The sequence below is a fragment of the Notolepis coatsorum genome (genome assembly GCF_963971535.1).
Source record: "Notolepis coatsorum genome assembly, chromosome: 19".
Taxonomy (NCBI): Eukaryota; Metazoa; Chordata; class Actinopteri; order Aulopiformes; family Paralepididae; genus Notolepis; species Notolepis coatsorum.
The window spans coordinates 21,835,607-21,863,600 of record NC_140183.1 but is presented as its reverse complement, the minus strand read 5'-3'; the positions used below and the strand labels follow the sequence as shown (position 1 = coordinate 21,863,600).

At 42.5% G+C, this 27,994-nt stretch overlaps 1 protein-coding gene across 1 annotated transcript in view; it reads left to right on the top strand.

The window, feature by feature from the left end:
- The first annotated feature begins 301 nt into the window (after nt 1-301).
- Nucleotides 302-27,994, top strand: part of fbxl4 (F-box and leucine-rich repeat protein 4) — a 38,662-nt gene continuing 10,969 nt past the window's right edge. The window contains exons 1-6 of the mRNA XM_084336432.1: nt 302-427; nt 11,627-12,268; nt 12,598-12,931; nt 21,649-21,893; nt 24,057-24,270; nt 26,505-26,576. Of these exons, the coding sequence (XP_084192558.1) occupies nt 11,772-12,268; nt 12,598-12,931; nt 21,649-21,893; nt 24,057-24,270; nt 26,505-26,576 (1,362 nt within the window). The 5' untranslated portion in view covers nt 302-427; nt 11,627-11,771. The remainder of the gene's footprint in view (nt 428-11,626; nt 12,269-12,597; nt 12,932-21,648; nt 21,894-24,056; nt 24,271-26,504; nt 26,577-27,994) is intronic.

Genomic DNA, 27,994 nt, shown 5'->3' with positions numbered 1-27,994 from the left:
AATGTATAGATGTAGCAGTACTGACTATCTGTATGTCATGTATGTCATATATGTCCTGATGAATTGAAAATGGGGGACCCTGATGTAAACAAGACGAAAGTCTTTCTCTGGTCTGCATCCCCTTAACAATTGTGTGTATTGAGCTGTACTGTATTGTACCCATTCTGCAATCTGTTAATAAAGTTTTCAATCAATCAATCAATCAATCAAACCGCACAACAACATTGAGGAACTACAATTCCCACAGTTCTCTCTGACCGGATGTTGATACTCGGGGTGTGTGTGTGTGTGTGTGTGTAAACACAACACAGCAGGACGGCGACACAGAATTGAACACAGAATGCGCTTTTATGGTTAAATAAATACATAACATATGGAATAAAGACGGTTACGAAACTTGAATGGATATATTTGATTTACGTTTACCGTAAGTTTCACCGATGTTGTATTTGTGTGAAGTGTTGTAGTTTAGCCTCTTAGTAAGCTAGCCCTGGGTCAGATCACGCTGCTGTACATATTTTGACAGCTCAGCTGTTAGCTTGCTAGCCAACGGTAGCTAGCTAACGTTATCAACAACAACAACAACGGCGCAATTAATTCAAATGTTAGCGTTATTCTTTAATGAGGAGCGAGCTAATGTTACTGCGATGGTTAGCTACTCTGGTAGCAATGTGTTCCCATGTTTATCAAGTGTGGTGCATTGGTATCTGTGTTGCTCCTTTGTCATTGCGGTGTGTTTGGGTATAAGCTCGCTAGGCCCATCATCACTGAAATAAAGGAAGAGGATGGTGTGTAATGTGTAACGCAATAACACGTGTTACTATTAGCTATTGACGTGATGGTGCATAATCTATCTAGGTAGCCTATATTCTATCTAAACTATAGCAATGCTGCGTGACCAGTGGGAAAGTATTATAGTCACACAGCTGTTTTCATCACACAGTGTACACAGTGTAGACACAGCATCGCTGTTTAAGGCTCTTTGTCACATTTAGAAAGCCATGGCTCTGTGTGATTCAAAGCATGGTTTGAGAAAGGATGCATTGCTGTCTGTGTGATACCTAACAATAATATGTCTGTGTGTTGCTTGCAGGTGATCAGTAATATACATTCTCATTCGATTTGAATGATCTGTGACCTCAGAAGTAAAACAAAATAAAAATAATAATAATTATAATAATAATCTTATATCCTATTCACTTAACAAGTCACACTGTCCCTGACTGTGCAGTTTTCACAAATATTGATGTTAGTACTGCAAGATATGTACTTCATATGGTCACTGAGAGTAAGATATAGCCTATACTTCATATGGTCACCAAGAGCAAGATATATACTTCGTTCATATGTTCAATACGAGTAAGATATATACATCATATGGTCACTAAGAGTAAGATATATACTTCATATGGTCACTAAGAGTAAGATATATACTTCATATGGTCACTAATAGTACTTTATATGTTCAATAAGAGTAAGATCTATACTTCATATGGTCCCTGAGCTCTGGGCTGCATATTGGCAGTGAATGAGTGAGTGGTGACTAGTTGGACCTGTCTGATCAGAATGGTCTACTCTCTGTCTGACCTGCTAAACGACCTGAGCTGTTTCTTTTAATAGGGTTTTACCCACCAGTAAGTTACTGTACTGTATGTCAGTCTACTGTATGTCAGACTAGAGAGTGGGGGTAGATACAAGGCCACAGGGCCAAGCAGGCATTTAATCTGATTAGCCTAGGTGTTTCTTGTTGTTCCTAATCAGTTAAACAATTAGAAACATGGTCTTGATGATCTTTGGACTGCTGTTCCAAGTCCACTTGGATTTAAAAACAGTCGGAAGAAGAAGTGTTAATGAAGCTTGGTTGGCATAATTTGGCACGTGTTTCTGAAAATAAGGAGCATTGTCATAATTGTATGGTTGCCGTTAGCCGGTGAATACCAACTTGTTTTTTTCTTCACACCAAGATATAAAATCTGTAGCTGCTGCATAGAAGAAGAACAGGGAAAGGTGGTAAAGGTGGCTTTGATATCACCCAGGGGGAGTGTCTGAGGTTAAAGGTTAATGTATTGGTTCAGAACTGATAACACTACTAGAACAAAGCTGCTTTTGGTGAAGCCTGCCTAAAGACAGGGGTGCGTGAGTAGCCTAATCAGTTAGCCTCATGATCCTTTTATTAGCAGATGGCACAATACTTGACTTGTGAAATACTGATCAAAATCGGCATATTGCATCCTATATGATAATGTTGGTCTTCTCTATCAGAGAGGCAAGATATACATTGGTGTCTGTTTATCTTTAACACATTGATTGCCAGCCATGCGGAGCGCTAAAAGCCTCCGTATGCCAGCGTCCACTTCAATGATAGAGCTCTCATATTTGCAAACGCATAAACTATGTCTTAAATTATGTGTCTAATCTGGCCGTCGCTTATCAATGACTTGTTTGCAGTCAATATTGTCGAATCGGATTGTTTTTTAATTGGTTAATTTCCATTTTATACCATTTTGAAAAACGCTTGTTTTTTTTAAATATCAGGAAAATATAAAGATTCCATGATAATCGCCCTTTACTGGAATATTCTGGAATACACAAAAAACGTTGTCATTTTCCGGCCTATTTATGAATCGTTTTCAAATAAACGCTAGATTATCGATAGTATATGTGTACTTATGCACGCTATAGACGCGAGCTGAAAAATGTATTCTCTCATTTCCTCATCAGCACACACACATACACACGCACACACATACACACACACACATAGGGCACACGTTGATATATCTGTGAAAAAAGTTCTGATTATCCTAAGACTGGTAAAATAGATTCCTTACCTCAGATCAGATGTTCTCCAAAAAGATTATTCCAATTCCTGATTGCCATTCCAAATATCGATCGCGTTTATTGATCCAATGCTGGATACTGGAAATATGTATTCCACACTGTTTTGGGGCTCGGCAATGAATCCCGATCCTCTCGGATGACTTGTCTGAGAAGTAAAATGAGGAAGCTGGATCCCCCCCCCCCATGTGTTTCATGCAATCCATTCCAAAGGGGTGCAGTACAACAGGGAGAGACGATAGGGGGCAGTATTTTCTCAATGGAGCTCAGAGAGAGTTTGCAGCACTAACGTGAGACTAGATTGATGAAATATGAATTCAAATCGCTAATAAAAAAAAGCGAGATTTATCGTCGCTGGCACTCAACGGTCGGCATGAACTAACGATAAATCTTGTCGCTGGCACTCAATGTGTTAATGCCATTGATGGGGAAACTGTCTGGAATTATGGACCTTATCTTACCTTCTCAAATGACTGGCTTACACTTAATAATAATAATAATAATAATAATAATAATAATAATAATAATAATAATAATAATAATAATAATAATAATTGCAGCCTAAAGGGGTTCACATCAGTAAAATAGACATACAATGAGCATAAAATAGACAGAATAAAAGCAATGCAGAGAATCAGAAAAATAGTAATTAATGCAGGTAATAACAATACAAATCCAACACTTTGTCGTTGTGTTTCTTGTTAGGGATGCACCGATCCGATATTGGTATCGGTATCTGCCGCCGATATCAGTAAAATAGCTGGATCGGGTATCGGTAAAAAAAAATATATATATCGGATATATATATATATATTTTTTTTTTATAAATAAAATAAGATAACCATTCAGTACATTTATATCTATGTGTTAATTTGTTACATTTAGTTTCACTAAGTTAGGAAAGTAATGTTTTAAGTCAAGCCTGATGTTGCCTTGCACAAAATAATGATCCCAGTCTCTTCCACACAGTGACAGTGAGGCATACAGTTTATTAACACATTGACGACCGGCCCTCGCCATCTAATATGTGGCTGGAGGACAACGCTTTGTAAACAAACCGATGTACTTTTGGATAGCTATATATATATACTTTATAGTATTGCTATCTGTCCATTCTCATTGTCACTTGAGGGCATAAACCGTGCCTTCATAATGGCTTAAAGAAAATAAAAATCCATCGGTTGGTTGTCATTTTATAGTGTCGTGAAATAAGCTTTATCGCAGTTTTCGTCTCGTATTTTTTCTGGAAAGCTATTTATAGGGCTAAAGGCTAGTCACGTTATATCGAACGGCATTTCTGTTGTATATATATACGAATTAAATAAAACAAACTGCTTAGCATCCGGACTATTACAGAGCATCTATGGATGAAATGGGGGCGGCGGGGGACGCCGATTAGTATTATTGATTAGCAATACAGTGTGCGGTCAAGTAGCCACATTCACTGATCGATCGCTTGCGTTTTACAACAATGTCCAATCCGGCTGTAATTTGGGGGAAGAGTGTCCTACCGTCAGCCCATGTGATCGCCGGCAGCATTTCCCCATTATTCATCGGCATCTGGTAGATCGATATGTCCATTGGCTGATCATAAATCCCATTATTCCAGGCTGAAATCTGCGCTTCGAACCGTGATCAACGGTGGAGGATGTTCGCTTGGGATCCAGGCTCATATGAAACGCCCATAGACAGTAAAATAATCTTTTTCCCATTCGCCCTCAATGATACTGCAGTGGAGCGATGGCGCCCCTAAGAGGATCTGGCCGGTATTGCATGTCGCCGATTTCAAGGAGGCAGGTAAATCTGCAGAGTCGATCGGGGATCTTGATCCGTTTATTAATATGGAATAAAACAATAACAACTTGCCACGAGTTAACTGGTCCTCAACGCATGTCACCGAAACCCGAGTTAACTCTTGGTTGGGCGGCAAAGTGTTAATTGAATGAATGAAGTTTATTTTCTGTCTTTGTTTACAACAAATCAAAAACACACTTGTGATCCTTTACAATTCTTAAAAAAAAATATATTTTAATATAAAAAAAAACGATACCCAAACCCAGGTATCGGTATCGGTAGAGCCATATGAAATCCGTTTTATTATTTTCCAAATTCCATTTTATTTTTTCCCAAATTCCATTTTTTCCGTTTTAATATTTCAGAATTCTGTATTTTGCCTTTTATGCTCATTTTACCATCAGAAATAGTGTCTAATAAGTGGGAATGAATAAATGTCCACAATTGAATAAGATATAACAGTCCATTTAATGTTTTTAAGTGCTGCAACTCAGAAATACAGTTCAATTTTACACTATTTTTCAATTAATATTGTGACAAAATAAAAATACATATTTCAAGTGTAAACAATAGATACAGCTAGCTACTACTGACATTATCACAATGACAATGTCAGTAACCTAGCTATATCTATTATATTGTGATGAAATTTAGTAATGCATAATTTAGGCACCTTTAGTTTAGTTTATTTCGTTTATAAAGGACAGTGTATAATGGCAATAGTTTGCATTAAACAAATGGATGGGTGCACTAGATTTAGCAAGAAGCTATAATTTCCATCTATAGTCCTATGTACTGTAACGTTTCATAGCTATTTAAGTTTATTTAGATTATAAAGGGCAGTGTATAATGACAATCGTTTGCATTAAACAAATATGGGTGCACCAGATTTAGCTAGAACTTCTAGAAGCTATCATTTCCATAGATAGTCCTATAACGTTACATAGCTATTTAAGTGTATTTAGTTTATAAAGGGCAGTGTATAATGACAATCGTTTGCATTATTAAACAAATGGATGGGTGCACTAGATTTAGCTAGACGCTAAACGTCCTAACGTTATAGCTATTTAATCACAATAGTGTCGCAAGTGTTTTTGCGGGTCCAGTCCACGGAACGTTGACAGAATTAGCAAAACACCTTATCACCGGAGGCATAAAAGTCATTTGAATTGAGGGCTTATTGTGGAATTGTTTAGCTTCTTGACGATGTTAACACTGAAGCAGCCAGACGATTGAGCACCGCGGCTGTGTTGTGTGTAACACGCTGTAGAGGCCCCGCCTCCCCGGTCGCTTGTGCACCAAACGTTCCACCCAAAAACGAAATTTCAGTCCAGATTAGGCCAAATTCTGCAATATTCCACGTTTTGCAGTTGATTCCATTTTTATTGGTTAATTCCGCGATTCCGTCCGCGATTCCGTGAACGCGGATTTCATATGGCTCTAGGTATCGGGACTGAACAAGTCGGATCGGTGCATCCCTATTTCTTGTATATTGTTAATCATACAGTCATTAGTCTTTGTGTTCAAGGCCACAGACCTTTTCTCATTACTCTTAGTAATTCTATTACAACAGACTATAAGACACTTAAGGTCGTAAGAGTTCAGTTTGTGCTTGTTCTGATGCACCCACTTCTTGGAATGATCCTCACACTAAGGATCGATGCAACACTATCCTATGGACAATTTAAGAACATGATCACAAACCTCCCTACCACAGTGTGTAACTTTTAAATGTTTATGATGAAAGTATCCGACTCATCCGGGCTGCTGTGTGGCGCCTCGCTCCGTCTACGCGGCAACTAAAGAAAATACTCAAGTACTCGTCAGATCACTCGTCAAAATCACTTTTCCACGTAACGTAATCTATTTACATTTGGATGACATCACAAGCTCAAGCCAGTAGTTCTCTGGTTGCTGGCGTTGGGGAGAGTCGTTCACATTCTCAAATGTCTATTGAACTTATCCAAGACCATTAGAATAACACACAAGATATAAAATAGATTTATATTTCTTTTTATTTGTATTTTATTTTTTTATTATTTTTTTAAACAAACATATAAACAAACATGACAACACACGATAAGATATACAAGCATTAATTGTCAGGGCACATCCAATGAGATCACATTTTAGTTAGTTGTCTTATATAAGATATACCCCTAATACCTGTTATCTAAAAAACCTACACACATATGCTCCAGCTCGAACCCCCCCCTCCCGGACCCCACCTTGAGAAGTACCTCCACTATCCCTCGCACCTAACCAGGCAGACACTACCATTATAAGCTAGCTTTTATTCTCTCCACCACTTCTAACCACATTGACATTTTGGATTCATTGAGACCCAGAATTCTTGCTGTAGATATTTCATGGTAAATTACATCGAGATATGTAAGAAACCAAACTTTACGGCAATTTTTTTCCGGTTGAAACCAGCGTGATGCGATCAGCTTTTTGGCTACTGTGATACCCGATAAAACCAATCTCTTTAGCTGTGGATTCACTGCAAACTCAAAAACATCATTCAATAGTAATACCGAGGGGTGTACAGGTATATTCCAAGATACGAGTTTTGATATTTGTTGGGTCACATCTTTCCAGAATGCCTTAACTGGTGAGCAGTCCCAATACATGTGCATAAATGTCCCTTCGTCCCCATTTGAACATTGGGTGCATTTGGAATCTTGTTTAAGCCCCATTCGGCACAGTCTTATAGGAGTCAAGTATGTCCTGTGAATATAGTTAAGGTTGATTTGTTGATGATCCGGGTTCCTTGATGTAAGTCGGACATTTGCCCAGGCTCCTTGCCAATCAAAGTCATTTTCCAGGTCTGGTATATCCCTCCTCCAGACAGAGTCTAGTTGGAGGGTTTCATACGAGGACGTTAGTAATTGATGATAAAATTCTGAAACAAAACCTCTCGATAGATTTATATTTCTTTAGACGGAGCAGCCTGGTCGTCAGTGGCTCCCTGGGAGGGAAGTGTGTCAGACGGGCAGACCTGTTGTCTTGTTGTTCTGATGCTGGTGTGTGTGTGTTGTCTTGTTCTGATGCTGGTGTGTGTCTGTTGTCTTGTTGTTCTGATGCTGGTGTGTGTGTGTTGTCTTGTTGTTCTGATGCTGGTGTGTGTCTGTTGTCTTGTTGTTGTTCTGATGCTGGTGTGTGTGTTGTCTTGTTGTTCTGATGCTGGTGTGTGTCTGTTGTCTTGTTGTTCTGATGCTGGTGTGTGTGTGTTGTCTTGTTGTTCTGATGCTGGTGTGTGCGTGTTGTCTTGTTGTTCTGATGCTGGTGTGTGTCTGTTGTCTTGTTGTTCTGATGCTGGTGTGTGTGTTGTCTTGTTGTTCTGATGCTGGTGTGTGTCTGTTGTCTTGTTGTTCTGATGCTGGTGTGTGTGTGTTGTCTTTGTTGTTCTGATGCTGGTGTGTGTCTGTTGTCTTGTTGTTGTTCTGATGCTGGTGTGTGTGTGTTGTCTTGTTGTTCTGATGCTGGTGTGTGTGTGTTGTCTTGTTGTTCTGATGCTGGTGTGTGTCTGTTGTCTTGTTGTTCTGATGCTGGTGTGTGTGTGTTGTCTTGTTGTTCTGATGCTGGTGTGTGTCTGTTGTCTTGTTGTTGTTCTGATGCTGGTGTGTGTGTGTTGTCTTGTTGTTCTGATGCTGGTGTGTGTGTGTTGTCTTGTTGTTCTGATGCTAGTGTGTGTCTGTTGTCTTGTTGTTCTGATGTTGGTGTGTGTGTTGTCTTGTTGTTCTGATGCTGGTGTGTGTCTGTTGTCCTGTTGTTCTGATGCTGGTGTGTGCGTGTTGTCTTGTTGTTCTGATGCTGGTGTGTGTCTGTTGTCTTGTTGTTCTGATGCTGGTGTGTGTGTGTTGTCTTGTTGTTCTGATGCTGGTGTGTGTCTGTTGTCTTGTTGTTCTGATGCTGGTGTGTGTGTTGTCTTGTTGTTCTGATGCTGGTGTGTGTCTGTTGTCTTGTTGTTGTTCTGATGCTGGTGTGTGTGTGTTGTCTTGTTGTTCTGATGCTGGTGTGTGTGTGTTGTCTTGTTGTTCTGATGCTGGTGTGTGTCTGTTGTCTTGTTGTTCTGATGCTGGTGTGTGTGTTGTCTTGTTGTTCTGATGCTGGTGTGTGTCTGTTGTCTTGTTGTTGTTCTGATGCTGGTGTGTGTGTGTTGTCTTGTTGTTCTGATGCTGGTGTGTGTGTGTTGTCTTGTTGTTCTGATGCTAGTGTGTGTCTGTTGTCTTGTTGTTCTGATGTTGGTGTGTGTGTTGTCTTGTTGTTCTGATGCTGGTGTGTGTCTGTTGTCCTGTTGTTCTGATGCTGGTGTGTTTGTTGTCTTGTTGTTCTGATGCTGGTGTGTGTCTGTTGTCTTGTTGTTCTGATGCTGGTGTGTGTTTGTTGTCTTGTTGTTCTGATGCTGGTGTGTGTCTGTTGTCTTGTTGTTCTGATGCTGGTGTGTGTCTGTTGTCTTGTTGTTCTGATGCTGGTGTGTGTGTGTTGTCTTGTTGTTCTGATGCTGGTGTGTGTGTTGTCTTGTTGTTCTGATGCTGGTGTGTGTTGTCTTGTTGTTCTGATGCTGGTGTGTGTTGTCTTGTTGTTCTGATGCTGGTGTGTGTCTGTTGTATTGTTGTTCTGATGCTGGTGTGTGTGTTGTCTTGTTGTTCTGATGCTGGTGTGTTGTCTTGTTGTTCTGAGTTGGTGTGTGTGTTGTCTTGTTGTTCTGATGCTGGTGTGTGTCTGTTGTCTTGTTGTTGTTCTGATGTTGGTGTGTTTGTTGTCTTGTTGTTCTGATGCTGGTGTGTGTGTGTTGTCTTGTTGTTCTGATGCTGGTGTGTGTTGTCTTGTTGTTCTGATGCTGGTGTGTGTCTGTTGTCTTGTTGTTGTTCTGATGCTGGTGTGTGTCTGTTGTCTTGTTGTTCTGATGCTGGTGTGTGTGTTGTCTTGTTGTTCTGATGCTGGTGTGTGTGTTGTCTTGTTGTTCTGATGCTGGTGTGTGTGTTGTCTTGTTGTTCTGATGCTGGTGTGTCTGTTGTCTTGTTGTTCTGATGCTGGTGTGTGTGTGTTGTCTTGTTGTTCTGATGCTGACCACGTGTGTGTGTTGTCTTGTTGTTCTGATGCTGGTGTGTGTCTGTTGTCTTGTTGTTCTGATGCTGGTGTCCGCAGGGAACAAACTTAACTTTTTGACTTACCAGCCATTTGGCTGGTAGATTTTAAAAACTACCAGCCATCCAGATGTTTTACCAGCCAAAAATTATAAATAGCTTTTTAGTATATCGCCATGTGTTATTATTACTATATAATACTCTCGTATGCTATTTTCAATTAATATCATAAACAACATAAGGAATATTAGCATAATTTTGAGTGGACTGAAGGAATGAGTCAGCGTTAATAGTTTTAAATGCAAATAATTTATTGCGAATTTATTTACAATATGGAAGCAAAAGAATTAAAGAACATATTAAAACAACTTCAAACAAGATAAACAAATCCATACTTGCCACCTACAAGGCAACAAGGGATGTTAGCGGAGTCTGTAATGCATCCAGCCTTGTATGGAATAATAATATAATAATAGATAATAATAATAATACCGTCCACCCCTAATATAATATAATAATAATCTGGTCAGCAGCCTCCACTGATGTAGCGTGATTCAAACCCCCTCAATGTGCAGTTTCTAGTTAATCAGTTAGTCAGTTACGCAGCCTCCACTGATGTACAGTGACGAGTGAATCTGGTAGTTGGTTTATGACGTTACGAGTTAATCAGTCAGCAGCCTCCACTGATGTTATGACGTTACAAACGCGAAATAACATTATACATTATGCTCCGCGAAATAAAGAGAGCTTATTATTAATCAGTCAGCAGCAGCCTCCACTGATGTTATGACGTTACAAACGCGAAATCACATTATGCTCCGCGAAATAAAGAGAGCTTATTATTAATCAGTCAGCAGCAGCCTCCACTGATGTTATGACGTTACAAACGCGAAATCACATTATGCTCCGCGAAATAAAGAGAGCTTATTATTAATCAGTCAGCAGCAGCCTCCACTGATGTTATGACGTTACAAACGCGAAATCACATTATGCTCCGCGAAATAAAGAGAGCTTATTATTAATCAGTCAGCAGCCTCCACTGATGTTATGACGTTACAAACGCGAAATAACCAGGGTACAAAATATGCCTCCACATATTTGGTCAAATCAAATGCAAAATTAAATATCAGAGCACAATCAAAAACACGATTGCAGGTTTTTTTGTAGGCTAAAGAACGGATGAAGACAGACCTCGTGTGCGTCTCATGTTACAAACTTGATCTCGTGAGCAGAGCGCATCTCATTTACATTTAAAGGTTCATTGTTTGTAAACATTAGAACGGACACGTGAGACGTGACACACACACACACACAGTTTCACTTTCGTTTCAACTCACCACGCCCGCATCCAATAGGGGCCAGCTGCAGCCCCGGAGATTGTTCCAGATTGGGCAACTTTCGCCCGCTCCCACGACATTTCTCCCTCCAGCTGGAGGCTACTCATATCATATTAATGCCGACGCATGCAGTGGATTTTGTTGGCCGCCAGATGGCGCCCAGGCCTTAATTTATGACGGCCAAACATTAAATCTACCAGCCTGTGGCGGTGGGCGTGTGACTATTTTGTACCCTGCTGGTGTGTGTCTGTTGTCTTGTTGTTCTGATGCTGGTGCGTGTGTGTTGTCTTGTTGTTCTGATGCTGGTGTGTGTGTGTTGTCTTGTTGTTCTGATGCTGGTGCGTGTCTGTTGTCTTGTTGTTCTGATGCTGGTGTGTGTGTGTTGTCTTGTTGTTCTGATGCTGGTGTGTGTGTGTTGTCTTGTTGTTCTGATGCTGGTGTGTGTGTGTTGTCTTGTTGTTCTGATGCTGGTGTGTGTGTTGTCTTGTTGTTCTGATGCTGGTGTGTGTGTGTTGTCTTGTTGTTCTGATGCTGGTGCGTGTTTGTCCTCTTTCTAACCCACAGATCATGCATGCAGTTGGGCCTCTAGCGTGCGCTTTGTAGAGGCTGAAGGTTGAGCCAGTCGTGCTTCCAGGGGGCGTCGGCTGCCGTGTGGTCCCTCTGTGCCTCCCTCCCCCTCCCCCCCCCACCCCCCATCCAACTGTTCCCTATGCTAACCCTGCTGAGCATGTTTTACTATATCTGTCTGAGGCGGCGCTCCAGGAGCGGCACACGCGGCGAGGCGCTGAACAGCCGCCGCGCCGTGGAGTCCGGCCAGCGGGCGGCGCTGCCGGTCAGCGTGGAGTTGGAGCAGTATGCCAAGGAGGTCCTGGACTTCAGCTCGCACTACGGCAGCGAGAACAGCATGTCCTACACCATGTGGAACCTGGCAGGGGTGCCCAACGTCTACCCCAGCTCCGGGGACTTCACCCAGACCGCCGTGTTCAGGGCCTATGGGACCTGGTGGGAGCAGTGCGCCAGCGCCCCGCCGCCGTTCCGCCGCACGCCCAAGGGCTTCCGTAGCCAGGACTACATCGAGCTGGCCTTCGAGGAGCCGGTCTACCCCATGGCGGTGGAGGTGCTGGAGACCTACCACCCCGGAGCCATCGTCCAGATCCTGGCCTGCTCCCTCAACCCCTTCTCCCAGAACCCCCCCACTGACGTCAGGTAAACAGGCAGGGAGTAGTGACAGAGACGGCCATCTAGAGCAGTGGTTCTGATGTCTATGTTTCATAACGCCCCCCCCCCCCCCCCAATCTGATGTCTAGTGCCCCCTTTGAGCATCTCAATGCCCCCCTTTCAACAATTCTGCACACCCAGCGGCCCCCAACACTCCATACCGATATCGCCCCAGTTGAGAAACCCTAATCTAGAATAACATGCCATTGAATTGACCAAAGCCATAATGTTTTTAGTACATTGTACTGCACTGGGTCCTATATATTCTGTGGTCGCATACCTCAGCTGATCATCATGCCCCCCCCCTTTCTGTCCAGGTGGGAGGTGTTGTGGTCCGGGGAGACCACCAAGGTCATGACCCCGCAGGCTCGTCAGTTCTCCCCCACTATCAAACAGCTCAACTTCCCCACCAATCTGATCCGTCTGGAGGTCAACAGCTCGCTGCTGCAGTACTACACAGAGCTGGACGCCGTCATCCTGCGCGGGGTGAAGGAGAGGCCTATCCTGGCCCTCTACAAAATGCCCATCGACATCAACGACCTGAGCGACAGCGAGGAGGAGCTGTCTGACATGGGAGGTCCCTTCAGACAAGGAGCGGACGGCAAGCATCAGAGCACAGGAAATGGCTACTTTGACAAACTTCCATACGAGGTAATAATTATATAGACTTTCAAAAACCATTAATTTTTTGTTTTTTATTTAACCAGGCAAGTTGACTAACAAGTAACAACACATTGTTATTTACACAAGGGGGGGAGGGGGGGGGGGGGGGGGGGTAGTTGCAGGGGTAGAGAGGGTTACACACAGCTGTTAGCTGTTTGGCCCTCCTCTTAACCCCTTCACTACCACACTAAAGACGGTTAACCCTTTCACTACCACACTACAGAATATTAACCCTTTCACTACCACACTGCAGACGGTTAACCGTCTGTAGTGTGGTAGTGAAAGGTTAACCTTCTGTAGTGTGGTTGTTAACACTTTGATTGCCCAACCCGAGTTTTCTCTGGTTTACCCCCCGCGGGTTGAATGCCCACTCACGAGAATTCTCGTATTTTCTCTCTTTTATTTTTTATTAATTATTAGCGATCTGAAATCATATTTCATCAACCAAGTCTACCGTTGGAAAATCACCCACTCCAGGCGCTCAGATATGAAAAAAGAGCCCCCTATTGTCTCCCAGATGGTAATTCACCCTTTTGGATTGAACTCAATGAAAATGAATGAGAAAAAAAAACCCGGAATCCACGTTTTACTTCTCACTCATGCAACCGCCGTCGACCAGTTTCACTCTGGAGTTTCAGAGCAGCAGGGATTATGTGTTTTTACACTATACTCGGTGGATCAATAAAAATATAGATTTTTTCCGAATGGCGATCAGGAATTGGAATAATCCATTTGGATACCATCTGATCTCAGGTAAGGAATCTATGTTACCAGTCGTAGGATAATCATACTCGTTTTCACAGAGATATAAGCTTTTATGTGATTATGTGATAGTGCTGTTTCGCTGTGCGAGCGGTCAGTAAGTAGGATAATCGATTTTCAACTCGCGGCACGAGCGTGCATGCGCACACATATACTATCGATAATCTAGCGTTTATTTGAAAACGATTCATAAATAGGCCGAACAATGACAACGTTCTAGAATATTCTAGTAAAAGGCGATTATCATGGAATGTCTTATTTTTTCCATGAAAACGAGTGATTTTCAAAATGCTAGAAAACGGAAATTAAGCGATAAAAAAACAATCTGCTACGACAATGTTGACTGGAAAATAAGTCTTTGATAAGCGACGGGCAGATTAGACACATAGCCATAATTTAAAACATAGATTAGGCGATATTAACCTTAACATTGAAGTGGCCCTGGGCATTCAAGGAGGTAAAAAGGATTTAAGCTTGGGCAGTGAAAGTGTTAAAGGGTTAACCATTTGTCGTGTGACAGTGAAAGGGTTAACCTTCTGTATTGTCGCAGTGAAAGGGTTAACCCTTTGGTAGTGTGGTCGTGAAAGGGTTAAGGCGCCCACCCACTACGCGACTTTCGTCAGGGCGATATGCTGTTTACACAAACACAAAACTGTCCGCCTTGTAATCGAGGAGAGTCGTTATGGTTTCAGACTGCATGATTAGCGACGGGAGTTTACGCTGCAAGATCTTTTCACCAGGAAGAATCCCAGACGACTCTGTCTGGTCTCCGAACTACATTTTGTTACGAAAACAAACGTGAGAAGTGACGCAGGTTTTGGTCATTGTATTTGTTTTTTTGTCAGAGGAATACCCTGGAGAAAGCACAAGGCAAGGTGTTAGTGGTTTCTCTGTTGCTCTGAGAGAATACGCTGTCATTCTGTCCTCATTCAGGTCTCACCTTGCCACATGCCACAACCACTGCCTGGTCTCTGTGTCGGATATCAGTCTCTCTCTCTCTCTCCACTCAGAATAGTATCTTATCGCCAGATTCAGGTGATGAATACAGTGTTGAAGTTTGTAAAATCATTACAATCATAATAACAAGCAAGCGGAGAACAAGGCCAACTTGTCAACCTTTTTAAAACGCCCCTAAAATCATGAATGAATGAATAAACAACAACTAATAACTAGGGGTGCACGATATAGATTTTTGACCCCGATACCGATAACTTTATGCTCCTCAAGGCCGATAATCGATACGATAACTAGGGATGCTCGATATTGACTTTTTTACCGATATACCGATATTGTCCAACTCTTAATTTCCGATACCGATATCAACCGATATCACATTTTAATGCCGATATAGGCCGATAATATCGGACATCATTTCTATAGAAATGTAAAAAAAAAATAATAATAATAATAATAATTTGAAAACCGATACCGATATTTTCCGATATCACATTTGAATGCCGATATCGGCCGATAATATCGGTAGGCCGATAATATCGGACATCCCTACCGATAACCGATATTTATTGTATTATACAATATTTTTTTAAATGTATATTCCTGTAGTTTTGACCTAACCAGATTTATCATGACATGAGCGTTACTACTATGCACAAAACAAAGCCAAGACAACAGTTTTGACTGATAAAGTGACCATATTTATTTTTCCAAATAAATATAATTTGAATCAGAAAATGCACAATCCGTCAATAACTTATAATACATCCAACCTAACAAGTCACCTGCAACATCACTACCGCTACGATGGTGTGTTAAAAGCCTACGACGAGGCGCGAGCAGCTAAAGATGCTGTGAATCCAAAGCCAGCTACAAAGGAACCCGCTTGTACGTATTGACGAGGCGTTTGCTAAATTAAAGAAGTTTGACAGAAATGACCCAAGGGCTCAAGCCGCTAGCTTTTAAGCAGTGCTTGGTGGTGCAAATGAACCTGGCTACTACGGAGCAATAAGTGACTGCGTATTCAACCGAGGGTTGCATCACAGTCATGAAAGGGGCTAGATTTGCAGCAGCTTTAGCTGCTCGCACGTCGTCGTAGGCTTTTAACACAATAACACACCATCGTAGCGGTGGTGATGTTGCAGGTGACTTGTTAGGTTGGATGTATTATAAGTTGTTGCCCTTTTCCCTCCTCGTGGAACTTCTGCATTGCATTTGTTACAAATAGCAAGCAAACTTTTTTCCCCACACTACTGACACCATCTTTGTTTACATCCGCGCTGCTTCAGAAACTTACGTGGCTACGTCACAGCCAAGAAAGGGAGCGCTGGATTTGTGTAAAACGCCCTCTTCCTAAACCACACGCTATCAGTCGTACCACAGTACTGGCAAAATGGGAGGAGCCTACAGTAAAAACAAACGCCCTTCATCCCAATTCACCCACACCGCATTTTCTTTTTACCAAAAAATATATTATATTATCGGAGCTATCAATAACGTTATCGGGTTTATCTGGATGACGTCATAATTGCTGATATCGGCCCGATAATTATCATGCATCCCTACTAATAACAGATACACTCGTACACTAATATCACAGTTACTCAACACTAACATAAATAATAGTGTAGCTCGTCCTGTGTACCTAATACTCATCCTGTGTACCTAGTCCTGTGTACCCAACACTCTAATAAATTACAGGCCAGCAAGAACACTGCGATCATCAGCTACTGGACTACTAGAGACTCCCAGAAACAGTCAAAAGAGGATCGGTAATGCAGCCTTTATCAACTATGCCCCAAAACTGTGGAACAAACTACCCCAAAACATCAGGGAAGCCAACTCGCTAGACATCTTCAAAAGACAGCTTAAAACCGGGGCGGCTAAGTGGTGCAGTGGGCAAGGCGCTCGCCACTAATGCAGGAGATGCTGGGTTCGAGCCCAGCTCTCTGCATTGCTACCAGCTGATTTTCTGTTTATTTGTTTGTTTTATCTTGCAAACTTTAACTTTTTTTGTTCTTTTCTGGATCGTTTTTTGTTGATTTTTGATTGTTGATTTTTTTTTTTTTGTTATATTTTGAAAACTAACTTTTTTGAATTAGGGGTAGGTTGCTCTATAAGCCTTCGGCTTCAAACCTATCCTTTTCGTTTGTTTATTTGTGAAAATGTTCGAAAAATTATTTGTTTGTTTATTTATTTGTAAACATTCAAAATAAAATAATGCATTCATTCATTTATTCATAGCTTGGCTGGTCGTTCATACTAACACAATTGGCAGTGTTAGGGGTGGAAAGCTGGTGGGTGGGGATCGGCCGTTGTGGACAGCGACTCCTACAGGTCGGTTGGTGCGCCTGCACAGCAGAATCAGGAAGCAACGGGGGCGGCGTGTCCCTCCCTCGCCGCTGAGAGATCGCGCTGTGCAGGTGAAAAGATGCGACGGCTGCCTCCTCGTGTACCGGAGGGGACACGTGATGCAAGGCTTCGTCCACATTGCAGCCGGCCTGTGGGAGGCATGGCCTAACAGCGTTCGAGACAGGGGAGGGTAGAATTGGACAATACGAAATTGGGATGGGAGAAAAATTGAAAATGGGAGAAAAGGTAGATCAAAAAGAAATACAGCTTAAAACCTATCTCTTTGCTCAGGCATTTCAATGAAACATCAGGGATATCCTGACAAATTGTACTTTACCTGCACTATTCTTACCCTACCTACTTTCATACACTTCCAATCAAATTCATATGTCGGTTCTATGCTAATTATATCTCACTACCTCCTATGCACTGTCATTTAAGAGCACTGCTCTGTTATAATTCAAAACTGAACTTTGTAAAGAAACTCAAAGTTAACCCTTTGAACGCTGTTGACGCTGAAACACGTCATTCCCCGCCATGCTTATTCTGCCGAAGACGCTGTACAGCGTCATTGATATCAATATTTCAAAAATCTGTGATCGAAATCATATTTCTCCCCCGGAGACATTATATGTACTGGTGAGTCCCTCTCAACTCTCTAACGGTTCAAGAGCGCCATCTGGTGGCCGATCGGCAGATCGCCAACAGGAAGTGATCTGTGGATGAAGTGGTGCTCACCCATATTTCGTCCGGGCACTCGCTATCGTTAGAGGGACTCCATCTTGACACAGTGAACACCGATCTGTGCAAATAACTCGATAAACAACATGATTTGGATGTATATACTATTATACAACCTGGAAATGGATTGGGTATTTCCACATCCCATAATAGAAAAAATTCTGTTCCACGCTCATCTGCCAACGGCGAGAGGAAGCTACGGTGAGTTTCATCGTTATTTTCTAATGTCTTCTATACTAACTGCTATAATGATCATATCACCCACACTAGATGAATGATATAACGTTGCCCATGGAATTATAAACGACCCCCCGCCCATCCGGTCAACATCAGATCATACGTAGTAACTTCTAGAATTACGTGCAGTTGACATTTTTTATCTGGCACCGATCGCTATCAAACTGTATTTGATCATCAATATAATGCATTTAGGGCTATAAATCAAGTTCTGGAGAAAGCTGCAGAAAACGATAAAAACATACTTATACTTTAGACCGTATTTTAGTATGAATATGTGAATGAAAAAGTATAACGTTGCTACACCCTGAACAATAGATATAGGACTTTGAATGGGCCATGGTAATGTCAATTTAGCAATACAATTTAAAAAGTTATAGCCCTGCAAAGAAGGGGAACTTCTCCATGTTAAATAGGGCTTGCGAGGGATGGTCAATTATGAATTTAACCCCGGCGATCAAAGGGTTAAGAGCGATGCTCTGTTGTTGTGAGCGACGCACTGCTCTGTTGTTCTAAAAGGTAATTTAGAACTGTACTTTGTAAAGAAACTCAAAGTGTTAAGAGTGATGGACTGCTCTGTTGTATGTTAGAGCGACGGACTGCCCTGTTGTATGTTAGAGCGATGGACTGCTCTGTTGTATGTTAGAGCGACGGACTGCTCTGTTGTATGTTAGAGCGATGGACTGCTCTGTTGTATGTTAGAGCGACGGACTGCTCTGTTGTATGTTAGAGCGACGGACTGCCCTATTGTATGTTAGAGCGATGCTCTGTTGTATGTTAGAACTTTGTAAATAAACTCAAAGTACTAAGAGCGATACACTGCTCTGTTGTTATATATTTTTTATTGAACAATCTTAGCACACTTTGTTACTGTCCGTTCTATTTTATAATTTTTTGCCTATTTTAAACTGAATCAAACCGCACTTTTTTTTTACTAGATCTAATCTATTCTATTTTATTATTTGTATTACTGAAGAACTGTGATTTGCCTTACCTATCTCTTTGTATTTAAAAAAAAATGGTATGCTCGCTTATGCCTGTATTTTTTACTGTTGTGAAGCACTTTGAACTGCAACCTCTGTATGAAAAGTGCTATACAAATAAAGTTATTATTATTATATACCGCAACCATAGAACTATATAAAACCGGGCTGCAACGTTGTGTTCTGTGATTGATGTTGAACTTGCGAATGTGTGTCTTGTGTGTCGCCAGAAGGTGATGTCACTGCCAGAAAATGCTCTAGTCTCTCCCTCTCTCGTTGCAGGACAGGGCAGTTAGTCTAGTATGCATTCAGTAAGACACAGCTGCCACACACTAATGCACATTCACTTGCCAGTACAGTTAATGTCATAAACTTACAAAAAACAAAATATATATATATATATATTGGCCATTTGGATCCCGGGACCAGACACTGAACATTCCCCTGCTAGCTGCTTCGCTCTCCTATTGAGACCAGACACTGACCAGTCCTCCTAGTGAGACCAGATACTGAACAGTAATATAGTGCATAAAGCGCCCCCTCTCAGTGTCAGGCTGTGGTTGTACTGGGCAGCTCCTAGTGGTCAACAGTGTCAGACTGGTTGTACTGGGCAGCTCCTAGTGGTCGACAGTGTCAGACTGGTTGTACTGGGCAGCTCCTAGTGGTCAACAGTGTCGGACTGTGGTTGTACTGGGCAGCTCCTAGTGGTCAACAGTGTCAGACTGTGGTTGTACTGAGCAGCTCCTAGTGGTCAACAGTGTCAGACTGGTTGTACTGGGCAGCTCCTAGTGGTCAACAGTGTCAGACTGGTTGTACTGGGCAGCTCCTAGTGGTCAACAGTGTCAGACTGGTTGTACTGGGCAGCTCCTAGTGGTCAACAGTGTCAGACTGGTTGTACTGGGCAGCTCCTAGTGGTCAACAGTGTCAGACTGTGGTTGTACTGGGCAGCTCCTAGTGGTCAACAGTGTCAGACTGTGGTTGTACTGGGCAGCTCCTAGTGGTCAACAGTGTCAGACTGTGGTTGTACTGGGCAGCTCCTAGTGGTCAACAGTGTCAGACTGTGGTTGTACTGGGCAGCTCCTAGTGGTCAACAGTGTCAGACTGGTTGTACTGGGCAGCTCCTAGTGGTCAACAGTGTCAGACTGGTTGTACTGGGCAGCTCCTAGTGGTCAACAGTGTCAGACTGGTTGTACTGGGCAGCTCCTAGTGGTCAACAGTGTCAGACTGGTTGTACTGGGCAGCTCCTAGTGGTCAACAGTGTCAGACTGTGGTTGTACTGGGCAGCTCCTAGTGGTCAACAGTGTCAGACTGTGGTTGTACTGGGCAGCTCCTAGTGGTCAACAGTGTCATACTGTGGTTGTACTGGGCAGCTCTTGGGTGAACGTGTGAAGCAGGGTCTGTGCTCAGTGAACCAGCCTGGGTAAATAATGGTTAAAAAACAACAACATACAGCTGTTCTGGCATGGACCCATTCTGGCATTTGATCTTGTACCAGAGACAAATTTTCCTGCCACAAACACGTATTGTGTTGTTGTCTGAGCTTTAAGAACCACAGCGGTGCTTTTAAGATGTTCCTTTTTGTTATCTTCCCTCCAAACCGCTGTCATTAACGGCTCTCCTCACATCCACCATGCAGGTTTATTTCTGAAACACAATACAGTCATTATCCGCCAGCTGATACCAGGTTCAACACTGTGCACTGTTTATTCATTGCAGCACACACACACACACACACACACACACACACACACACACACACACACACACACACACACACACACACACACACACACCACACACACACACACACACACACACACACACACACACACACACACACACACACACACACACACACACACACACACACACACACACACACACACACACACACATGTAGACGCTGCACAAACAAGCTGACTCACTGCCACTGATTCTAAGGAGATCAATGCTTTGTGTCCCAGATAACTGTTTCACTGTGTTCCTCAGACCTGCCTAACAGCAACTTCTCTCCTCTCCTCTGCTCTTCTCTTCTCTTCTCTTCTCTTCTCTTCTCTTCTCTTCTCTTCTCTTCTCTTCTCTTCTCTTCTCTTCTCTTCTCTTCTCTTCTCTTCTCTTCTCTTCTCTTCTCTTCTCTTCTCTTCTCTTCTCTTCTCTTCTCTTCTCTTCTCTTCTCTTCCCTTCCCTTCCCTTCCCTTCTCTTCTCTTCTCTTCTCTTCTCTTCTCTTCTCTCCTCTCCTCTCCTCTCCTCTCCTCTCCTCTCCTCTCCTCTCCTCTCCTCTCCTCTTCTCTTCTCTTCTCTTCTCTCCCCTCTTCTCTTCTCTTCTCTCCCCTCCTCCCTCCTCTTCTCTCACCCCTCCTCCTCTTCTCTTCTCTCCCCTCTCCTCTCTTCTCTTATCTTCTCCTCTCTTCTTTGCTCTTCTTTATTCTTCTCTTCTATTCTCTTATCTTCCCTTCTTTACTCTTCTATTCTATTATCTTATCCTATTCTCTTCTATTCTCTTCTCTTGGCTGTGCTTCATATTTTCTGAGATTTCCTGTCCTGTCCTATCCTCTCATCCCATCTCATGCCCCCCCCCCCATTGTGTGCCCTTCTCTCCCTCTCTCCCTCTCTCCCTTCCTCTCTCTCTCTCTCCCTCTCTCCCTTCCTCTCTCTCTCTCTCCCTCCCTCCCTAGCTGATCCAGCTGATCGTGAGCCACCTGGCCCTGCCTGACCTGTGCTGTCTGGCTCAGAGCTGTAAGCTGCTGCACCAGCACTGCTGCGACCCTCTCCAGTACATCCACCTGAGTCTGCAGCCCTATTGGGCCCGTCTGAGCGACGCCTCCCTGGGCCACCTGCAGGGCCGCTGCTCCCTCCTTCAGAGGCTCAACATGTCCTGGACGGGGAACCGGGGGGCAGTCACCCTGTCCGGCTTCAGCAGGTAACGCCACCTGGACGGGGCCGTAACAGCAGAGGACAGAGGAGGGAATCAGATTATTTTATATATTAATAATACAAGGACATTCTTTACATTATGGGTATGATGGTGATGCTGCTAGTTAGAAATGCCCTTTAGGGTGTTTATACAATACATATCAACACACCTGTGCTGCATGTGAAATTTACTTTAAAGATCATGTTGATCCATGAGGCAGTAATTATAATACACTGTACATACATCTGAATAGTATTATTACTCATTTATATATGAGTAAGTGGCGACAGTGGCTCAGGAGGTAGAGCAGTCGTCTGGCAATCCGGAGGTTCCCGGTTCGATTCCCGCTCCTCCCGGGCAGCGTGTCGATGTGTCCTTGAGCAAGACACTTAACCCCTAATTGCTCCCGATGAGCAGGTTGGCACCTTGCATGGTTGCCTCCGCCGTCTGTGAGTGAATGTGTGTGTGAATGGGTAACATGTGAGTAACAAATTGTAAAGCGCTTTGGATAAAAGCGCTATATAAAAAAGCAGCCATTTACCATATATAATCCAGCTTTACTGTTCAATTTGCACTCTGGTTAGATGCCAACTTCTTTTCATTGTACTGTACTTGTGCTGTATGATGACAATACATTTGAATCTAATCTAATGGAAATATAACCTATGGTTCTATTCTTCACGTTGAGGTCTAAATTATGTTAGAAATAGGCCTACCAGCAGCCTACAGTCTATTTTATTTTATTTGATAGGAATAACAGATTAATACTTTTTCTGTTCATCGAAAATATCTAAATATATACTTACCTTATTCAATGTGTTAATATTACTGTTAGATAGGCTATACTTATTTTCTTTAAAGTTATTTTTGTTTTTTTTTAAGAGTAAAGTCTTGTAATCAGGGACTGAGTTGGTCTAAAGTTTAAACCAAGCATAATACAGGTCCAGCAGCATCATCATCATCAACAACATTAATCAATACTCTTTTTGCAATACTTTTATTCCATACCTTTCTAAAAGATCTGTGGATGTATTATTAAAAATAATAATTATAATAATAAAAAAAAAACTCCCTGAGACACTCCCTGGGCAATCTGTGCATGCACCGGTTGGGGAGTAGGTATGGAAAAGTCGACATGGGATTGGTCTCTCAGTGAGACTCAGGCATATAAAAAGGTATTTTGGATCATGTCTCCAGCACCCCCACAGCCGTAGCTACAACCACTTACGTCAAGGCTCTCATCAACATTCACTCATTTTATCCCCCCGCACTCTGTCTTGTCTGTCTCTCTAGCTTCCTGAAGGCGTGCTATAGTCTCTCTGTCTTTTCTCTCTCTAGCTTCATGAAGGCGTGCTATAGTCTCTCTGTCTTTTCTCTCTCTAGCTTCATGAAGGCGTGTTATAGTCTCTCTGTCTTTTCTCTCTCTAGCTTCATGAAGGCGTGCTATAGTCTCTCTGTCTTTTCTCTCTCTAGCTTCATGAAGGCGTGTTATAGTCTCTCTGTCTTGTCTCTCTCTCCAGCTTCATGAAGGCGTGTTATAGTCTCTCTGTCTTGTCTCTCTCTCCAGCTTCATGAAGGCGTGTTATAGTCTCTCTGTCTTGTCTCTCTCTAGCTTCATGAAGGCGTGTTATAGTCTCTCTGTCTTGTCTCTCTCTCCAGCTTCCTGAAGGCGTGTTATAGTCTCTCTGTCTTGTCTCTCTCGCCAGCTTCATGAAGGCGTGTTATAGTCTCTCTGTCTTGTCTCTCTCGCCAGCTTCATGAAGGCGTGTTATAGTCTCTCTGTCTTGTCTCTCTCTCCAGCTTCATGAAGGCGTGTTATAGTCTCTCTGTCTTGTCTCTCTCTCCAGCTTCATGAAGGCGTGTTATAGTCTCTCTGTCTTGTCTCTCTCCAGCTTCATGAAGGCGTGTTATAGTCTCTCTGTCTTGTCTCTCTCGCCAGCTTCCTGAAGGCGTGTTATAGTCTCTCTGTCTCTCTCTCCAGCTTCATGAAGGCGTGTTATAGTCTCTCTGTCTTGTCTCTCTCTCCAGCTTCCTGAAGGCGTGTTATAGTCTCTCTGTCTTGTCTCTCTCTCCAGCTTCCTGAAGGCGTGTTATAGTCTCTTTGTCTTGTCTCTCTCTCCAGCTTCCTGAAGGCGTGTTATAGTCTCTCTGTCTTGTCTCTCTCTCCAGCTTCCTGAAGGCGTGTGGTGTGAGCCTGGTGTCTCTGGAGCTGTCCTGCTGTCACTTCCTGTCTGAGGCGTGTCTGGACGTCATCTCCCAGACCTGCCCCCGCCTCCAGGAGCTCAACCTGGCCTCCTGTGACCGGCTCCACCCGCAGGCCTTCTCACACATCCCGAAACTAACGCGCCTCCGCAGACTAGTGCTCTACCGTACCAAGATAGAGGTAAACACGAGGTCAACAGTGTGTCTGGTGCTCTACCGTACCGTACCAAGATAGAGGTCAACACCAGGTCAACAGTGTCTGGTGCTCTACCGTACCAAGATAGAGGTAAACACGAGGTCAACAGTGTGTCTGGTGCTCTACCGTACCGTACCAAGATAGAGGTCAACACCAGGTCAACAGTGTCTGGTGCTCTACTGTACCAAGATAGAGGTCAACAGTGTGTCTGGTGCTCTACCGTACCATGGAGGTCAACACCAGGTCAACAGTGTGTCTGGTGCTCTACTGTACCAAGATAGGTACGGTAGAGATGAGGTCACTCTGGTCCAGCCGAACATTTAATCTCTGTAGCCTAGGTCTCTGCCTCTGGTTGTTTGAACATGAACCTGTTTTGGTTAAAATATGGTTTGTTGAAGTCTTGTTGTGTGAAAAGCTGACACAGAACATCTCAGAACGTCCTGGGAGAGAAACATCCATCCCTTCCTCCCCTTCTGTTTGCACATTTTGCAGTTTTAACGATTTCTCAATGCACGTACATCACCTTTCAGCAGCACAATTGCAAAGAAGCTGGCGGGGTGGGTCCGGGTCGTTGTAAACAGCGACTCCTACAGTTCGGTTGGGGCGCCTGCTAAGCGCGGATAGGATCTAAGTGGGATAGTGTGATCCTTCCACACGCTACGCCCTCTCAGTGAGAATCCGCACGTGGTAGCCTCCACTCTCCCAGACCGACTGTGGGGGGTAAGTGCGCAGCGACCAGGAAGGGGATTGGGAATTGGCATTTAATACTACTACTATTACTACTACTACTTCTACTATACTACTACTACTATTACTACCATTACTACTACTACTACTACTACTAATAATAATAATAATTCTACTATACTACTACTACTATTACTAGTACTACCATTATTACTACTACTATTACTACCCTTGTTATCTGAGTTATCTGTTACTACTACTATTACTATTACTACTACTACTACTACTGTACTATTACTACCAATACTACTATTACTACTACTACTACTACTACTACTACTACTACTACTACTATTACTACTATTACTACTACTACTACTACTACTACTATTACTACTACTACTACTACTACTACTACTACTACTACTACTACTACTACTACTACTACTACTACTACTACTACCCATGTTATCTGAGTACCCTATATGATACGAGAGGCTAACACAGGATGTGGATGAATTTCAGCCTCCTAGGGTGAAAACTCTGGCCGCTAGAGGGTGGGGACACTTTTGTGGACCAACCAACCAACCGAGCGTGTCATAGAGCTGCTGGTCGCAGCTAAAGATGATATAGTAGGTCCAAATTCACCTAGATTCACCTTCCCTTTTAAGAACTAGATTAGTCTCCTTTGACCCCTGGAAGTGTCATGTTGTGGTTTTGGCTGAAGCCAGTTCTCATCATTTGTAAGGAGGAGCCCAGCGTCTCGCAGGCGGCACCACGGTGGCTCCAGGTTCAGGTTCAGACCTGTGTCTTATTTAGCACCTCAGCGTTTCCCCCTGGCTGTCCTGTCATGTCGGAGGCTCTCTGGTGGCAGCTAGCCTAGCGGAGCTGTGGGCTGGATGGCGTAGTGGTGTTGTGGTGGCAGCTAGCCTAGCGGCACTGAGGGCCGGGTGTGTAGTGGTGTTGTGTTTCTGTGGTGCACAGAGTGAAACGTGCTTCACGTTGTTTACCGAGGCAAACAGAGCAGGCAGTGTGTGTGTCTCTGTCTGTAACACTTGACATCTCGCCTGTCATTACCTTGTCACTGCTCTAATTAAATAGCCCACTCTCTCTCTCTCTCTCGTTCTCTCTCTCGCTCTCACTCTCGCTCTCTCGTTCTCTGTCACAGGAGAAAGGCATTTATAAAGATGCCAGAGAGAGAAAGCGCCCAAACACACAATACAATATAAACACAAAACTACTCACAACGCACAATACAATATAAACTCAATACTACACGTTACGTACACAGATACCACATACACACAATACAATGTAAACAATACTACACATATACACATACTACATACACACAATTCAATATGAACAATACTACACGTATACACAATACAGTACTACACATATACACATACTAGTACATACACACAATACTACACATACTACAGACAGACAATACAATATAAACACAATACTACACATACACACATACTACATACATTTTTGACTGATCTCTATTCTCTATTTTTCCATAGCAAACAGCCATTCTGAGCATCTTGACCTTCTGTATAGAACTGAGACACATCAACCTGGGAAGCTGTGTGATGGTGAGAACGAACACACACACACACACACACACACACACACACACACACACACACACACACACACACACACACACACACACACACACACACATACACATACACATACACATACACACACACACAGTAGACTAATTATAACAGTGTAATGTGAGTAGACTCATTATAATAGTGTGAGTAGACTAATTATGATACAGTGGCTCGGGAGGTAGAGCAGTCTGGCAATCCGTAGGTTCCCGGTTTGATTCCTGCTTCTCCCGGGCAGCGTGTCGATGTGTCCTTGAGCAAGACACTTAACCCTTAATTGCTCCCGATGAGCAGGTTGGCACCTTGCATGGTTGCCTCCGCCGTCGGTGTGTGAATGTGTGAGTGAATGGGTAAAATGTGAGGAACAAATTGTAAAGCGCTTTGGATAAAAGCGCTATATAAAAAAGCACCCATTTACCATAATACAGTGTGAGTAGACGCATTATATTACAGTGTAATACAGTAGACTAATTATAATACAGTGTAATATGAGTAGACACATTATAATAGTGTGAGTGGACTAATTATAATACAGTGTGAGTAGATGCATTATAATACAGTGTAATACAGTAGACTCATTATAATACAGTGTGAATAGATGCATTATAATACAGTGTGAGTAGAAGCATTATAATACAGTGTAATACAGTAGACTCATTATAATACAGTGTGAGTAGACTCATTATAATACAGTAGACTCATTATAATACAGTGTGAGTAGATGCATTATAATACAGTGTGAGTAGACTCATTATAATACAGTGTAATACAGTAGACTCATTATAATACAGTGTAATACAGTAGACTCATTATAATACAGTGTAATACAGTAGACTAATTGTAATACAGTGTGAGTAGACTCATTATAATACAGTGTAATACAGTAGACCCATTATAATACAGTGTAATACAGTAGACTCATTATAATATAGTGTGATACAGTAGACTCATTATAATACAGTGTAATACAGTAGCCCATTATAATACAGTGTAATACAGTAGACTCATTATAATACAGTGTGATACAGTAGACTCATTATAATACAGTGTAATACAGTAGACTCATTATAATACAGTGTAAATCAGTAGAACCATTATAATACAGTGCAATACAGTATACTCATTATAATACAGTGTAATACAGTAGACTAATTATAATAGTGTAATACAGTAGACTCATTATAATACAGTGTAATACAGTAGACTCATTATAATGCAGTGTAATACAGTAGACTCATTATTAGGGCTGACCCCTATTAGTCGAATAGTCGACTAATCGATCGAAAGGAGCCGTAGTCGACTGCCAACCTCTTAGTCAAATGCAAAACAAATATATATATATTATAATCATTTTTTTATTATTATTATTTTTAAATTTTTCTTTTATTTTTATC